This window comes from Diospyros lotus, chromosome 14 (assembly GCF_014633365.1).
Source record: "Diospyros lotus cultivar Yz01 chromosome 14, ASM1463336v1, whole genome shotgun sequence".
NCBI classification, from domain to species: domain Eukaryota; kingdom Viridiplantae; phylum Streptophyta; class Magnoliopsida; order Ericales; family Ebenaceae; genus Diospyros; species Diospyros lotus.
Genome location: NC_068351.1, coordinates 2268660 through 2286587, shown reverse-complemented (window position 1 = coordinate 2286587; position 17928 = coordinate 2268660). Strand labels below are relative to the sequence as shown.

Below are 17928 nucleotides of genomic sequence, written 5' to 3'. Positions count from 1 at the left end.
AGAATGAATTTTGGGGACCAAATGTGTAATATACACATATTAAATACATATATTATTCATTTGTGTGCTGGTGTGATGCCAACGAGGGACAAGAAGCCATGCGAATGGAGGCGTGGGAGGCGCAGCACGAATGTGTGTGTGTGTGTGTGCTGTGTGCGCGCAAGATTTGGAAGGATTGGTCTACATGATTTGAGAGAGAGATTAGTGTATAATATATATATATATATATATAGAGGAAATGAAGAATGAATGGAAGCTGAGGCAGAGAAGAATTTGCAGCAAAGCATGGCCGAGTTGCAGATGGCAGGGAGCTCGTGAGAGCTCGGGAGAGCAAATGTAAGAGAAAGAGAAGAGATTCCGAGAGAGAGAGAGATCGGTGGCTGGCCATTGGCAAGCCAGCGAAGCGAGTAGCAACCATGGCCGCAAGCCGCGGCCATGGCAGCGCGAGGCAGGGGCATACGGGTTTGAGGCATCGAGCGGTGCTGCGAGCAGGCGAGGCGTCCAACGAGGCCGTGGTGGCCAGTAGTGTAGGCGGGAAAAGGCGGAGCAGCGACCATGGCCGCAAGCCGCGGCCATGGCAGCCGAGCGAAGCTGCAGCAGCGGCCGGGCGAGGAGAAGCGCGGTTGTGCTCGAGAGGAAGATGACCTATGGCGGCGAGGAGCGACCGGCTAGCGGAGGCCAGCAAGGTGCGGCGGCGCTGGTGCGTTGCAGGCGCAGAGGAGGAAGAAGGAGGGAGGAAGAAGAAGGGAAGAAGAAAAGAAAAATAAGAAAAAAAAAGAAAAAGAAAGGAAAAATAAAAGAAAATGAGGAAAAAAATAGAAAGAATTCTAGAAAATTTTAGAAAATGGGAAATGAATATTTATTGGTATTCTGGAGACTTTGGCAAGAAAAAAAAAAGGGGGGTTCAAGCACGCATACTTAGTAAACTTAACAGGCTAAGTTAAGGTAAATAAAATTCTCTAGAAATTCAAAAAAAATTCAGAAATGTTATTTTATGTATTGTCATAGTAAAATATTTGAGAAAATAATTGAGAAATATTTAGTTTAGATTTATTGAGGAAAAATAGGAAGAAATAAGGGGGGAAATAAAGAAAATGCAAGAAATTATAAAAAATAGGTTTTAATACTTATTTAAATAAATGTGATAATTAGGATGCTTTGAGGCTTAAGTTGAAGTGACTTGTGCGAGTTTTGAGGTTGACACGCAAATCGAGATGATGAGGCTTAAGTTGAAGTGACTTGTGCGAGTTTTGAGGTTGACACGCAAATCGAGATGATGCACGTAAATCGAGGTAGTCGCTCACTTGAGGTTAAAAACTAAATTTATTTATGAAAAGTATTTTCTAAAAACATACCCTAAATGATATGCCTATATGTTTGATATGATGTATGCTTCAAAGTATGTTTTGGCATGTTGACATGTTATGTTACGATGTATTTGCACGTAGATGCATTGACATGTTATGATGAGATGCATATATACATAAACGTTACCATCCATCATGCATTGCATATGTTTGAGAGTACGAACAAGCAACATTGGCTCAGGTCGGTATGAAAGTTGTTAAAGACTTGTCAGCTCAAACGGCCAAGTAGAAAGGACATTGTTGCATTTTGCACTCACGCATGCAAATTTTTAAATGAATGCTTACTTAGATGATTCATCATCTAACTTGGGCTTTGCCCTTGGAATATTCAAACGTTCCAGATGGAGATTGTAGCAGAAACGATGATGAATGAGGCATGAAATGGCACTTAGAAAAGTGCATGATGAAATGAATGTGAAAGGAATGTATGATATGTAGCCCATACATTTAAATTCTGCTACTTTGTACTCTAAACATTTTGAAAGTCTATGATGTAAGATATGATTTATGATTGAAGTTTAAGGAATGATAATGTATAACCCTATTTAGGATTAATGTTAGTTAAGAACTTATGTTATGTATTAAGTTATGTTCCATTGATGAATAGTCTTGTATTAAGGATTAAGTTCGAGAAGCGATGATATAAGAGTTGATTTAGGATTAATATTAAGATGTCATGTTCGATTCTAGTTTCCGCATTTGATGTATATGATGATTCTCTTTGAGATAAATGTATGAAAATTTTAGGATGGATAAGAGCAATTATATGGTTTAGTCGTAGTTTTAAATAAAAAAAAATATATTATCTCAGGATTGTCCCAGTTTAAAACACCCAAGAAAGTGGGGCGTTACAATATTATTGCAAAGCTTGCCATTTATTGGGCTATGAGTTCATTTTATAACTTACCATTTCAGGTTAATAGTGAGTATCATTGAAGACTCCTGGAGTTGGGGGATCCACTGACATGACCTCATAGGGAGACTTGTGAGTGTGTGTAGTATTTATTTTGGTACCAATGGCTGAGATTGCATTGGCAGATTTTGTAATGTATAGCTGGAACTGCATTTTAATATTTTATGTCATGCCAAAAACATTTTTAAATGAGAAAATTCTGCTTATGATAAATGTCCAGGTGTTAAGGTTTATGTGTTACTTAAGGTCAAGCCTTGCGTTTCAAAGCTGATGCCACTCTTGAGAGGGTGTGTGACAAAGAGAGATAGAGAGTAGGACAAAAGAGAGTAGAGAGGAACAGATATCTACTAAGAGATTGAGAGTAGTCAACAAAGAAAGAGGAGTAAAGGTGCTTCTGATTTGAGGTAATGATCTCCCCCACCCGAGGGGGAGAGGGGAGGTTGACTTTTATCTAGACATAGGTTGGTGGCTATGAGTGATTGTTTCTTATTCTAATTCCTTAGTTTGTTGCCATTGGAAGTTTGGTTTCATGACACCCTTCTTTGACTTGCCACTTTCTCATTTGAGGATAAGGTGGAGAAAAGAGATTTTTCTGTTCATTTATGATATGAGGCTTTTTCTAATAAAGGGAAAGATAATTTTTGTTCAAGGATTTTGTGGGGGAAGAAGGTGCCCTGGTGTAGCTATTTTTTTTTTTTAGTTTCTCATTTGGTGTCCCATTCTTATTTTTAACAACTTGAGGTAGTTGGATTAGGTTTGTGATTGATTGGTACTACTAGTGCTAAAGGGAAGGGCACCATACAATGATTTGTGGAATTTAGAGTCTACCATTTCTTCTATGAGAGTTTTTGTGGTCATGGAGGCTGGTGTTTTTGGGTCAGAGGTAGAGTTAGTTTGGAGGATTATTGTTTTGTCATCGTTGGAGAGGAATTTGAGAGGTTTTGGGAATATTGAAAGTTTATCCTTCTCAGTTTTTTTGGGGTAAGGAGTTACTTCCTTCCAGTTAAGAGTCATCTGTGCTTCTTTTAAATGATTTATATTTATATGTAGTTTTTAGATTTTTCCTTTCTACACGGTATACTCTCACATGGGTGTTTCTTTTGTATAGTTGCGTATCAAAAGGAAAAAAAAAGAGTAAAAGATAAACAGAACAAACATAGACCATCTACCATTTGTATATTCTGCTATCCTTACGGCAGATAAGAGGAAATGGAAGCATTGGTCTTCCTATTTTATTAATTATTTTATATTTTTTGTGTTATTCACATAAATGGCGCATGTAATTCTTGATTTTGTATTGTTTATCTTATTTCGTGTATGATGCAGAGTTGTCAATACACATGGGATTTGAGTCAGCTAGCTCTTCTAACGATGGTCGTGATGAAGGTAATTTAATTTTTTTCAGCTTGCAAATGGGACGCTTACTTTCATTTTAAATGTTTCTTGCAAGGATTAATTTTTTATTTTGTTTATAGTTGACAAATAATGTTAGATTTGTAGAATATAGCCACATCCTCAATTGGAGGTTCTGGGAGTTTTTTTATGTGAGAGGGAATAAGTGATGTTTTTATTCCACAATTAAAGTTATTACTAGCCATACAGAATTCCACCCTTCCTCTTTAGGAGTGTTTAAAAAAATCGTTGAACCATGATTTCCGGTCGAACCAAACCGAATCGGTCAATTTTTTGAATTGATGGTTCAGTTTGGTTTGAAAAATTGTCAAACTGTGCAGTTCGTAGTTTGACAAACTGGCAGTTCGGTTCAAAACCGAACCCCCCCGCATAAAATATATAATTAAAAAAAATTATAAATATAAAACCCGCCCCTCTTCGTCTTCGGCTACGGGTTACCTCTCATCTTTCTCTTCATTTCCCCCCAACCAAACCCTAACCCACCCATCTGCTACATCATCTTTCTCTCCCTATTCCCTCGGACATCGTTGATCGACGCCAACCCACCGACAACCCCCACGTTGCAAGCTTTGGTCATGGTTGACGCACCTCAAACTGAGCGTTCCACTCGCCCGACGCCCGTCACCTTCTTCCTCATCCCATTCCGATCGCCGATTGCGGGTATGCCGAGTCTATCTCTTTCTCTCACAATTAATGTTTTTGTTGTTTACTTATTTTGAGTCACAAAATGCTTCTGAGGAAAAACTTTCAGTGACTGTCGATCTTTTTTTCAGCGACGTCTTGTATTTTCTGCATTTTTACTTATTTTTTAGAAAATGCTATAACATGTATATATGTATTAGCTTGGATTTTCGATTTGTTCTATTAACATTATATTGTTCTGGTTATTTGTGTGTCTGTTAAGTGCCTTGATCCAAATAAAGTAGTCTAAATCTGTTTTATTGAGAATGTATTTTGCAGTGACTTTGTTCAGCGAGTCGATCCTTGTGCTGAAATCGCTGAAACCGAACCGAACTGAACAGCAAAATGCAGTGCGGTTCGGTTCGATTTTTCACACCAAATCAAACTCGGTTTGATTTGGTAGCAAATCGAACCTGTGGTTCGGTGCATTAAATCGGCTCAAAACCAACCAAATCGAACCGCGAACACCCCCACCCCTCTTCTATCTTTAGGGTAAGAATGTATTTAAAGTCTTGTGATTGTTTTTGTAACAATAAAAAAAGAATTTAGGCAAGTTATTGGGTTATATGTGCAAAACACACTTTCAGAAATAGGTCTTATAATGTATGTTACATGGAGTTGGGAAGACCAATTAGTTGCAGATACTGCCTAAGGGTTGAGTGTACTTTCCAAGAACACCCAATACACATCTGGGAAATTCTATCGCGAACTCGAAAAATTACTCTTCATAACCCACGTCCCATCAAAATTTCTAATAATTTTAAAATACCTATTTTATCCCCCCACAACCACAGCCAACCCTCTTCTCCGATCACCTCTCATCGCCGACCATCATCTCACATCTCTCTTTCCCTTCTACATCATATACACACAAACACACACATATATATACACACAGCAACCCAGCACACACACACACATATATATATACACACACACACACAAAAGCATGGCCGCGGCCATGAAAACCTCCGCACCTCGCGGTGCGGGGATTTTAGCAATCTCCGCACCTTGCGGTGCGAGAGTTTCAGCAACCCCCGCACCGCGAGGTGCGGGGATTGTTGAAATCCCCGACTGCCAGCAGTTGGGAAAGCCAAGTTTCCCCGACTGTCAGCAGTCGGGAAGACTTTTTATATTTTTATATTTTATATTTTTATTTTAATTAAAATTTTTATTATAATAAAATAATACAAATAAATAATTTTTAAATTTCTGGATTTTAAGTAATTATAATTTAACTAATTTTAAATTTTAAATCATGGTGTTGAATTTTTAATACTTAAAAGAATTTAAAATTAATTAATTTATCTTATTAAATTACTTAAAGATACACATATCTAAAAATTCTATCATCATTTAAAATATATTTTTTTTATAATTACATATATTTAAAAAGAATATATTTTAAATGATGATAGGATTTTTAAATTTATCTTATTGAATTAGGTAAAGATATATATATTTAAAAAAAATTATTTTAAATGATGATAGGATTTTTAGATATGCATATTTTTAAGTAATTCAATAAAATAAATTTTAAATTTTTTTAAGTATTAAAAATTCAATGCTTAATTACAATGATTTAAAATTTAAAATTAGTTAATTTATAATTACTTAAAATAAGATATTTAGAATTTATTTATTTATATTATTTTTTATTTTATTTTATTATAATAAAACAAATTTAATTAAAATAAAATAAATAAAATAAAACAAATTTAATCAAGCCTTCCCAGCAGTCGAGGAAGGCCTGATTCCCCGCACCGCGTGGTGCGGAGATTTTAGAAATCTCCGCACCTCACGGTGCGGGTGTTGCTGAAACCCCCGCACCGCGAGGTGCGGGGATTTCAAAAACTCCCGCACCTCGCGGTGCGGGAATTGCAGAAACCCCCACACCGCGGGAGTTTCCATGGCCGCGGCCATGGAACTTGTATATATATATATAAGTGTGTGTATATATTTATATAGGTGTGTGAGTGTATATGTGTGTGTGTGCTGGGTTACATGGTCGTGGCTGTCATGGCCGCGGCCATGCTGTGTGTATATATATATATGTATAAGTATGCGTGAGTGCGTATTTATATATTTAGGTGATGGCCGGGGATGAGAGGTGATCGGAGAAGAGAGTTTGTTGTGGGTTGTGGGGGTAAAAGAGGTATATTAAAATTATTGAAAATTTTGATAGGACGTGGATTTTGAAGAGTAAATTTTCGGGTTTTGAATAGAATTTCCCTACACATCTAGAGCAGTCGATACCTAATCTGGAATGGGAGGAACACCAGGAATAGCAGGCCTAACCCAGGATCCCATGGGCCATGGCCAATTGAGGTCAGCCACAGTGAAATCTGGGTTGGAAGGAGACCCTGAGCAGTAGCAACAACAGATGCGGGTTGAAAAATGGTGACCCAAAGCTTCCTCGCAAATGGTGACTGCGACCCTGAGTGACCAGATCTGACCAAATGCAACTTCACAAACAGCTACCAGGTGCGACCTCATGCACTGCAACAGGAAATGGTCTGACCAGAGGTAAGTGGTGAAATCGAGTGGTGAGATTAGGCAACATCCATCCCTGTCGTCTAAGAACAAAGAGACTTTTTCCTGTTCTAGTTCTGGGCCTTGCAGAGACCTGCGTATGGAGGCTTGATCAGGAGTTATTGGAGATTTGAGGGGGGCTATTAACAGAGGTGAGGGAAGGGGAAGAACTTTGGAGGTTGAAGGCGAATAGAACTCGAGATGGGGGGAATTGGTTGTGGCAAAACGGGGGCAGGCAAGTGGGCTACCAGAGCCAAAGCAAATGCATGTGACAGAGGAAGGTGGTAAGAAGCAGTAGGGGCCGGCAAACAGTGGTAAGAGGCAGCGGGGGCTGGCAAACGGGAAAAGGCAACAAGGAGGGCGAATGGGGAAGGCGCAGTCGTTGACAAGAAGTGGTTGGTTAGTGGGGAGTCCATAGCAACATTGCATTGGTGGTCGGTGGTGGCGGCACATTCAACATTAGAAAACCTAGGGTTTCTGGAGACCTTGGGCAGCTAGGTAGATTTTTTTTTTTGTATGGCATTACCCTATGTGAGATTTTTTAAGGCTTGATATGGTATTATTGTAATTATTGTTTGGCAAGAACTCGCATGTACATGACACTTTTACCTCTATGTGTTCTTTATTAGCTTGATGATGAAGAAATATTTGCAGCGTGTTTATATTGTTGGTCATTTAGTTGCCACAACTTGTATTCTGCCTTCTTAATTATAAATTACTTGAATAGAACCTTAGGTGGCATACCTTAGGCTTTAAAGTTAATAAACTTTCAACAAATCTCTTTTGGAAGCTTTCCATTTATTTATTTTTTTCTTTTCTTTTTTAACTATTATGTACCTAGTTGACACTAAAAGGAATATTGTCCTGTGTTCAGCTTTACCTTTTCCAGAAAGTATATAAACAAAAGTTGAGTCCTGATTTTGTTAATCAAATTCAAGTTTTTTCAAAAATTTAAAGCTATTCTAAAAAAATTGACAAAATGAAACCCAAACAAAATTAATTCCTACACTATACTCTTGGTCAAATCCTTCAAACATCAAGTTGGGAAGACAAAACAGAAGAACTGTTAATGTGATTTTAAAATAAAATTTAAACCACAAGACAGTTTAAACTAAAACAGTAAGGGCTGTTTCAGCTTGTGGTGCTGAAGCCACCTTTCTTTCATTGAGGTTTCAGCTCAGCAAGGCTTAGTGAATTCAGCCTCAAACTGCATTTGAGCCCTTGGTTTCATCTTGAGCTGAAACTACAAGGCTTTGTGCTGTTCCAGCTGAAACCGGCTTTGCAGATTCGTTGCTATTTCAGCTATGTGATTTTGATTTTTGTCAGGATATGATTAATTTGACAAGAGTTTTAGTGTGGGCATCGTTGTTGCTTGAGTTTTAATTTGTCAATTTTTTTAATGATAGATTTAAATTTAAAAAAGGAACTCCTAATTTCCAGAAAGTTCAACTGAATGTTCGATTGTTATATGCCCAAACTTGGGATTTATCCACAATGATTAGCTTTCAGTCCCTCGAAATTCAATTTTTTAACTTCATGATCAAAAGGTTATGCTATATTTAAGCATATAGAATTTTCCACTGGATGCATGTATATAGGTACTGTGTCAACAATTCTTATTATTTGATGTTTGTTGATAGGGTATATTATTTTTTCACCATCTCAACTTTAGATATATTTAACTTGTCAGATGACGAGGACGAGTATGAGGAGTCAGGTGGGGGTAACCGCCTTCTGGGATTAATGTTCAGGAATGTTGATGACTCTGGTGATCTCGATGTTGATTATCTTGATGAGGTAACCATTCTTTGTTATATTTAAGATGGGCTTGCAGGGAGTTTTATGCGGACACATCCAACCATGCAGTTGTATACATGTATTCATGTTTGGTGCATTGCTTACATCCAACCGTGAAGTTGTATGCATGTATTTATGTGTATTCGTGGTCTTTTTTTTCTTATGAATTTGAACTTCCATAAAGCAATGCATTAATATGTTTGGACAAGTTATACATTTATGTGCCCAAATGCATGCATCTGTCTATATCATTTTGAAAGAATTATGATATCACTTTATGCATCTGCAGTGAACAGGAACATCTGTGAGTTAAAATGGAGTAATGCACCACATTTGATTTTGATATGCAATTAATTGATATCTTACTGAATTCTTAGTCTCTTACATATGGTTCTATTGCATTTTTTATGTATACAAGGTTCTGTTAATTTTCCACAGGTGAAATTATGTTGCCTTCATATGTATCCTTATGATGGGCTTCTTTTAGCTGCTAGTATGGCTTCTGACTTTTTTTTTTTTTTTTGGGGGGGGGGGGGAGGGGATAAATGGCTTCTTACTTACTTGACTTGGAGCTCACACCAAAGCATATTATAGAAGTTCATCAAGCCCAATCTTTATGATTGTTCCTGTAGAAATTTAGTGTATAATCTTAAGGTAGTATTAGGTTGATTGATTGAGAGTTGAGAAGTTTTTGAGCAAATGGGAAAGGATTGTCTATTTATAGGTCAACAGTCAACAGATGTGAGGACTTAGTTCTGTTGTTTCATATGAAACATGCACCTCCTTAAATAGAATCTTGGGCCTTTGTAATATAATGATTCGCATAGACACGTTTTTTAAGATTAGAAGAGAACTAGTCTTTTATATATCTAGATTTTCCACCATTTGAATTTATACTAATCTACCTACTTGTGACCATCTCCACTGTTGCATGTACTGGGATAGAAATGCTGCCCAACTATTTTTTGCCACAGAACAATTTGTTGTAACTTCTACGAGCAAAATCTAAAGAAAGGAAGGGTGGGCATCTTAGCTCTAAAACTTGCTGAAGTAATTAAATTAGAGTTGCTTTCTTACTTGTTAAAAATAAATGGAGGTTTCTTGCTGAAGTTTACTGACCTGGAGAATTTGCCATCAGCAATGGTTGATGAACATATTTTACGCATGGCATTCTTCTGGACCTTTTTAAAGTGTGTCTGCTGATCACAACATATCCAGATGCTTCTTTTGCAGCTCTAACTTTTGAAGCTCTTGGGTGCAAGTACTCTCTTGAACTGCTTGTGCATCCTCTCCTGCTTTGTGCTTTAAGGAACCAAATGATTGAAAAGTTTATTCATGAAGAAGTTGATTTTGTTGGCTTGTTATGACGTGTCTTCTTCTTCATAAAGAAGTATCCTATCTATGCTTTTTGGCTGCTTTTGTAGAATTGAAAATAATACTAGGGCAATTTAGGAATGTATAAGCACAGTGGAGCAGGTTCTGGAGGCTATGCTGCTCGACCAATTATCAGCTGGTACCCCATATATTGAAAACCCAAATTTGGCTCATTAATGATGGTGTGTGGTGTGTGGTAGGGCTGTGCTTTTATGTAAAAATTGCCATCCCTGTCCCTTTCTTAAGGGTAACTGAAAATTTTAGTTCCTAAATTGTTAGCATAGTGCTTTAACAGTAGATGTTTAACGATGGGAACAAATCAATGATAAAGAGTCTAAGATTTTCTGATTGATGAATGTAATATTATCCCTTGGTAGTTGGTTGCAGTTGACAAAAGAATGCTCCCCCAGATAGGTTGTAGGATTTGGTAGTTTTTTAAAATGGGTCTAATTTCTGTTGCTATGGCAAAATTTAAGTTACGAATCTTGATTTTAGTGGACCTGCTCCACATAGGACCTGTTCTTGGTTGTTTTTACTGATGTTCTTGGCTGTTTTTGATTTTAAGTTACAGTTCTTGGCTTACTGACATTCATGCATAAAATTTGATGGGTGGCCTTAAAAGTTGTGGCAAGTCGCTGTTTTGTCTTGCTGGCATATTTGGAATGAATCAATGAACTAGCAAATGATGCTGTTCGGTAGGCAGAGCTGTTAGTTGTGAAATTTCAACCTGACCTCTGTCATGTATTTGTTAATTTTCTTATGGATTTGTGCCTTCCATAAATATTTTTGTTGAATTTTGGATGGCACAAGGTTACACTTGGCATGTGATTTGTTATTTTGTATAACTACCAGTGCCGCTTAACTATGCATACATCATGCAACTGCTTGCCCCCTTGGCAAGGTTTTTGAATGGAAGATATGATTACTTCCTTTCCCATGAATTTGAGGTTTTTTAAAACTTTAAACACTCCAGTTATCCTATGGGCTCATTCATAATCAGTTTACACTGGAAACAAGTCTGACGCATTGACTCATAGCTGTTTTCTGGTGTTATTAGTTTCAGAAATTGTGGTGCAAAATTAAAACAATGAGCAGTAAATGACCTTTGACAGTACACTGAGCTTTTTGTTTGTGATTATGGACCTGATGACTGGTTATATTGTTATGACTTCCATACTTCAACAAGCATTCTATTTGGGATTTTAAACTTGGATCATTCTATATATGTTAACTTTGTCCCCTTTTTTAACTTCCTTTTCCCATACATGTTGCTCATTTTTATTTTTCCTTTGAAAAAGTTGACTGGTTACAGGTTATTTGTTCTGCTAATCTGATAGGCGGTTTACTTGACTTACCAAAGAAGGTCCAAGGGGCAGAGGGCAGGGGCAAGGGGGTAAATTGGATGGCTGACATAACAATCAGGCATGCGCGTAAGGATAGAAAAGGGAAATCACTGGGTTGTGTAACAACCCAGCAAGTGCGTGTAACAGATTTCTGTTGGGAAGGAGTGGAGGAAGAATATGTATGGGGGGGGGGGGGGGGGGGGGGAGGGGGGGAAGAAGTTGGGGGTAGATATCATTCTTGTATTGAGTCTTGGGAGAGTTAAGGGTCTCTTGAACGCCCAGTTCTTCTTATAATCGGGTTGTCGTGAGAATTTGAATTTAATTTTTAGTGAATTTTCTTTGGGCTCTCATCAATTTGGTATTAGAGCATCACTGATCCTGATGGTGAACTTGATGGACTAAGTAGGAGAATTAGAAGGGAGGATGGAAGGCATGCAACTGGGAGTTGAGGCCATGAGGGGCAAGATGCAATCGATGGAGAAGAATGTCGCAAACTTGCTGGAGCAGTTCACATGGATGAGAACGAAGTGGGAAGAGCAGGAACGGGAGTGAAAAAATAAGGAGAAGATGGGAGGCCAGCCTACGGAATTCATTCAGGATTCCGAGGCAACCCCGGATGTGGGAGTGCGACGCACCGAGACTAGGGGTGCCGATGGGAGTTGGCGATCAGAAATCAGAGGGTGACAATTGGAGATGCCTCTCTTCGAAGACGACGATTCAGACAACTGGATATTCAGAGCCGGACGTTATGTCGCGGTGACGGTGACTGGGATGACTGATGAGGAGAAGATAGATGCAGCCGCTTTGTGTTTGGAGGGAGCTACTCTGTCCTGGTTCCAATGGGAGGAAAAACGATGAAGGGTGAGGGGCTGGGAGGACTTTAAGTTTCTGTTGAGAAGTCGTTTCCAACCCACCCAAGAAGGCTCTGTTGAGGAGAGGTTGTTAGCCCTTCGGCAGAAGGGAACTGTCTTAGAGTACCGCCAATGCTTCAAGACATTGCCACCCCCCCTTGAAAATTTGTTGAAAGCCATTCTGGAAGGGCATTTCATCAATGGGTTAAAACCTGAAATCAAGGCTGAGTTGAGGGTGTTGAGGCCAAGGGGTTTGGAGCATATGATGGACTTAGCCCAACGGATAGAGGAGCGGAATCAAGTGGTTCAGGGAGGGGCAGTTGGAGCAGGTTCAAACAAAGGACCGGCCGGGCCAAACCCAATTTCAACTTACCAGCGAGGAGGGATTCTGCCACCCTCACAACTGCCCCAAAAACTCACAATGGTCAGTCCTCCTAACCCAAATCGACCACAGACCAATGGGAGAAGGGGTAACCCACCCTTCAAGCGGCTTAGTGAGGCGGAGTGGAAGGCAAAAAGAGATAAGGGCTTATGTTTTCGATGTGATGAGAAGTATACTATAGGCCACAAGTGCAGAAACAAAGAACTGCAAGTAATGATGATATATGATGAAGAGGTAGAGGACGTAGGAGGGGAAGAAAAGTTGGAAGAGTTAGTAGGAGAGTCGGGGCAAGATGGGGAGGTAATTGAGCTCTCAATGAATTCCGTGGTTGGATTGACTACACCACAAACTATGAAGTTCAAGGGGGACATCGAGAGGCAACCGGTGGTGGTGCTTATAGATGGAGGGGCAACTCATAACTTCATAGCAACCGAGCTGGTGCGACATTTGGCTTTACCAAGGGAGGAGACAACAGGTTATGGGGTAGTTATGGGGACTAGAATAGCAGTGCAAGGGGCTGGAATTTGCAAGGGAAGTGAAGCTTAATCTCCAAAATCTGCAAATCATAGAGGATTTTTTACCTCTGGACTTGGGAAGCTTGGATGTGATTTTAGGAATGAAGTGGCTAGCGGTTGTTGGAAAAATGAATGTGGATTGGAAGGCCCTCACAATGAAATTTCAAGTAGGAGGCATAGCAGTAACCTTGCAAGGGGACCCTAGCTTGAGTAAGACCTTGGTGTGCTTGAAAGCAATGGTGAAGGCCTTTAGGGAAAATGGGGAAGGAATGTTGTTAGAGTTGGGAACCATGGCAACAGAGATCAAATAAGCTTAAGAGGAAGTTCCAGAGGTGCCGGGGGGGGGGGGGGGGTGTTGGCTGAATTTGAGAGGGTTTTTTCTACACCAGAGGGGTTGCCATCTTGCAGGAGGAGGGATCACATCATAAATCTGCTCCCGGGAACCACACCAGTCAATGTAAGGCCCTACCGATACTCCTATTTGCAAAAAAAATGAAATTGAGAAGCTGGTGGGAGGAGATGTTGGCGGCTGGAATTATACAACCTAGTTCCAACCCATTCTCGAGTCTGGTTTTGTTGGTTAAAAAAAAGGATGGATGGCGGCGTTTTTGTGTGGACTATAGGGCCTTGAACAAGGTCACTATACCGGATAAATTTCCTATACCTGTGATAGAGGAGTTACTTGATGAGTTGCATGGTGCCAGGGTCTTCTCCAAGCTCAATTTAAAATCTGGTTACCATCAGATTAAAGTTAAGTTGGAAGATCTTCCCAAGACAGCTTTCCGGACTAATGCCATTCAGGATGACGAATGCACCAGCCACCTTTCAATCTTTGATGAATGATGTTTTTAGAGATTATTTATGGCGTTTTGTGTTGGTGTTCTTTGATGACATATTGGTGTATAGCAGAGATTTTGAACAGCATGCACAACATCTACGTTGTGTTTTAAAGGTACTAGCGGACAACCAGCTCTTTGCCAACAGGAAGAAACGCGTGTTTGGACAGTTGGAAATCGAATATTTAGGCCACATTATATCTCATCTCGGGGTTTCAGTTGATCGAAGTAAGATACAAGTTATGCTAGAGTGGCCTACTCTTACATCAGTTAAGGAATTGAGGGGGTTCCTTAGCCTTACGGGGTATTATAGACACTTTGTGAGGGATTATGGCAGGTTAGCAAGGCCACTAACGGAGAGGTTGAGGAAGAATAACTTCTTTTGGGACAAGGCAGCCGAGCAGGCCTTCCAACAACTTAAGGCTAAAATGGTATCCCTACCTGTTTTAGCCTTACCAGACTTTGGGAAGCCCTTCGTTATTGAGGTTGATGCATCGGGACAAGGTATGGGGGTTGTGTTAACGCAAGAGCAAAGGCCTATTGCTTATTTCAGTCATGCTTTCAATCAGTTAGGGAGAAAAAAATTTGTTTATGACAGGGAATTAATGGCCATAGTGTTTATTGTGCAAAAATGGAGACATTACTTGTTAGGCTGGAAGTTTGTGGTACGAATAGATCAAAATAGTCTCAAATACTTAATGAAACAGTGGGTGGTGAGTCTGGAATACTTGAAATGGATGGTGAAATTGTTGGGGTTTCAATTTGAGATACAATATCAACCTGGCTTGGAAAACAAAGCTGCTGATGGGCTGTCTAGGATCTGCCACCCAGCAAAAATAATGGCCTTAACAGTGCCTAAAGTGGTCCAAATGGATAAGTTAGCCAATGAATTGAAGGCTGATCCAAGGCTGCAAAAACTTATCCGGGGGCTTCAGGCTGATTCTACTTCACACCCTAACTTCCAGCTAGTGGACAGTTTTCTCCTTTACAAGGGCAAGTTGTACTTACCCAAGGGCTCCACTCTCATTCCATTGTTACTTCATGAGGGGCATGATGGGAGCATAGGACACTCAGGATTCTTAAAAACCTACAAGAGGGTAGCAGCAAATGTTTGTTGGCAGGGAATGAAGAAGGATATACACAAGTACACAAGTGATTGTTCAATTTGCCAACAAAATAAATATATGGCTTTAGCACTAGGGGGACTCTTGCAGCCTCTCCCTATCCCAACCCAAATTTGGGATGACATTGCTATGGACTTCATTGAGGGGTTGCCGAAATCAGGCAAGATGGATTCCATTTTGGTGGTGGTGGACAGACTTAGTACGGGCATTTCATTGGACTTAAAACACCTGTTTACAGCTGGGGAGGTGGCTGGATTTTTTATTAAGGAAGTGGTGAGACTTCATGGAATTCCAAGGTCCATCGTATCGGATAGAGACAAAATTTTCATGAGCAAATTTTGGGAGGAGATGTTTTGACTACAAGGTACCAAACTCAACAGAAGCACAGCCTATCACCCTCAAACGGGTGGGCAAACTGAGGTACTTAACTGAACTTTAGAAACCTACCTTCGTTGTTTTGCTTCCTCAAAACCGAAGGCATGGTACATATGGCTACCTTGGGCTAAATTATGGTATAACACCTCCTACCACACTGCTGCCAAGGTGACTCTATTTCAAGCAGTGTATGGGCGAGAACCACCACCCTTATTGAGGTTTGAGAAGGGAACCACCCCTGTTTCAATGGTGGAACAATAGCTGGTTGAAAGAGACTTAATCCTTGAGGAATTGAAGACCCAACTGATGAGAGCACAAGCTGTGATAAAGAAGAGGGCAGATCTGAAAAGAAGGGAGGTGAAATACAAGGAGGGAGATTGGGTTTATTTGAAGTTAAGGCCCTATCGACAAAAATCGTTGGCTGTCCGTGCAAATGAAAAGTTGGCTGCCCGCTATTATGGTCCATTTCAAATTGAGAAGGCAATAGGTCCGGTAGCTTATAAGTTGATACTTCCATCTCATTGTCCAATCCATCCGGTATTTCACGTATCACAGCTACGGGAGGCAAGAGGGGCATTGGAGGCTAATGTGGAGCTTCCTCGACAGCTTACTGAAGACCTTGAGATGCTGTTGGAACCGGAGGTAGTGCTGGGAGTTCGACCAGGGTCCGGAAGGAACTTAGAGGGGTTCGAAGTGCTCATACAATGGAAGGGGCTACCCCCATTGGAAGCTACTTGGGAACTTTACCACTTGATCCAGCAACAGTTTCCATTTTTCCACCTTGAGGACAAGGTGAAAGTTGGGGGGGAGAGGGGGGAGTAATGATAGGCCCCCGGTTTACTTGACTTACTAAAGAAGGTCCAAGGGGTAAATTGGATGGTTGGCATAACAGCCAGCCATGTGCGTAAGGATAGAAAAGAGTGCGTGTAACAGATTTCTGTTGGAAGGAGCGGGGGAAGAATATGTATGGGAGGGGGGGGGGGGGGGAAGAAGTTGGGGGTAGATATCATTCTTGTATTGAGTCTTGCGAGAGTTAAGAGTCTCTCGAACGCCTAGTTCTTCTTGTAATTGGATTGTCGTGAGAATTTGAATTCAGTTTTCAGTGAATTTTCTTTGGGCTCTCATCATAATCATTCAACACCTTGCTAAAGGAAATAATTTTGTTTTTCAGGATACCAAAGAACATCTTGGTGCATTGGTTGACAAGCTTGGTCCATCACTGGCTGATATAGATGTAATCCTAAAGTTTTTTGAGTTATATTTTAAGTTGTAAAGTGTGGTATATCTCCTAAGTTTTAGGAGATGACTCACCCTAGTTTCTAGGGGATAGATTACCTAAATTTTCTCTTAATTTATGGGAGAAAAACTAGGATGTAACCTATATTTATTCTCTCACACATTCAATAGAAATTAAGCAAGCATTCATGTTCTTCTAAGCTTGTTTCATGGTATTAGAGCTACTGTTTCGATCATAAACAGCAACAACGTGTTAGTTGTTTCGATCATGGCCAAAACACACCAAAACCCTACCCTAACAGAAGCCTCAGCCGCAAGCTCTCCAAGCAGCCCTTCCTCCATCTCCTTCTCCATCAAATTTTTCCACAACCCCCATTGATAATCACCCTTTACAAATTACTCAACACAAATTAAATGAGAGTAATTTTAGACAGTGGTTTCAATCGATAATGTTGGTGATTAAAGTCAAGGGCAAAGCAGAGTATCTAATCGGTTTAGTTCCCACTCCAACTACGGTAGCCACCTATGGCCTTTGGGAGGCAGAAAATTCTACTATCATGGCCTAGTTAATCAACTCTATGGAACCAAAAATTGGAAGAACATACCTATTCTACGAGACAACAAAGGAGATTTAGGATTCAGTCCAAGAGATGTATTTTGACTTGGAAAACTCCTCTCAATGCTTTGAACTCAGGTCAGCCATTAGAACAACAAAACAAGGTATGATCAGTGTGACTGAATATTTTAATATTTTGGTGGAATTATGGCATGAAATGGATATGTTTTATATTGTCAGTTGGGAATGTCCAGCTAATAGTAGTAACAAATACAACAAGATGGTAGAAAAAGATCGTATCTTTGATTTTCTACATGGTCTTAACCCTGATTTGGATGAAGGTAGGAGAAAGGTTTTGGGCACAAAGCCCTTACCATCCCTTAGAGAAGTGTTTGCAAAAGTAAGGAGAGAGGAAAGCAGGTGTAAAGTAATGCTCTAACACCTAAATGATCCTATTTTAAATCATCAAAATTCGATCCTTGCCTCTATCAAACAAGGAGATTTTCCATCTAAAAATCAAGGGAAAAAATGTGGTGTGACCATTGTAAGAAACCCTACCACACAAAGGAGACCTGCTGGAAGATCCATGGCAAACTAGCAAATTGGAAGCCACGAATCCAAAAGGAAGCCCCA

General features: G+C 39.9%; 1 protein-coding gene across 1 annotated transcript in view; it reads left to right on the top strand.

Annotated features, from left to right (window-relative positions):
- Positions 1–574: 574 nt before the first annotated feature.
- LOC127790102 (transcription initiation factor TFIID subunit 1-like) overlaps positions 575–17928 on the top strand; it is a 37805-nt gene continuing 20451 nt past the window's right edge. Inside the window, 7 exon segments of the mRNA XM_052319389.1 lie at positions 575–686; positions 3607–3666; positions 4654–4729; positions 7325–7404; positions 8597–8703; positions 16675–16733; positions 17536–17695. Coding sequence (XP_052175349.1) covers positions 575–686; positions 3607–3666; positions 4654–4729; positions 7325–7404; positions 8597–8703; positions 16675–16733; positions 17536–17695 — 654 coding nt within the window.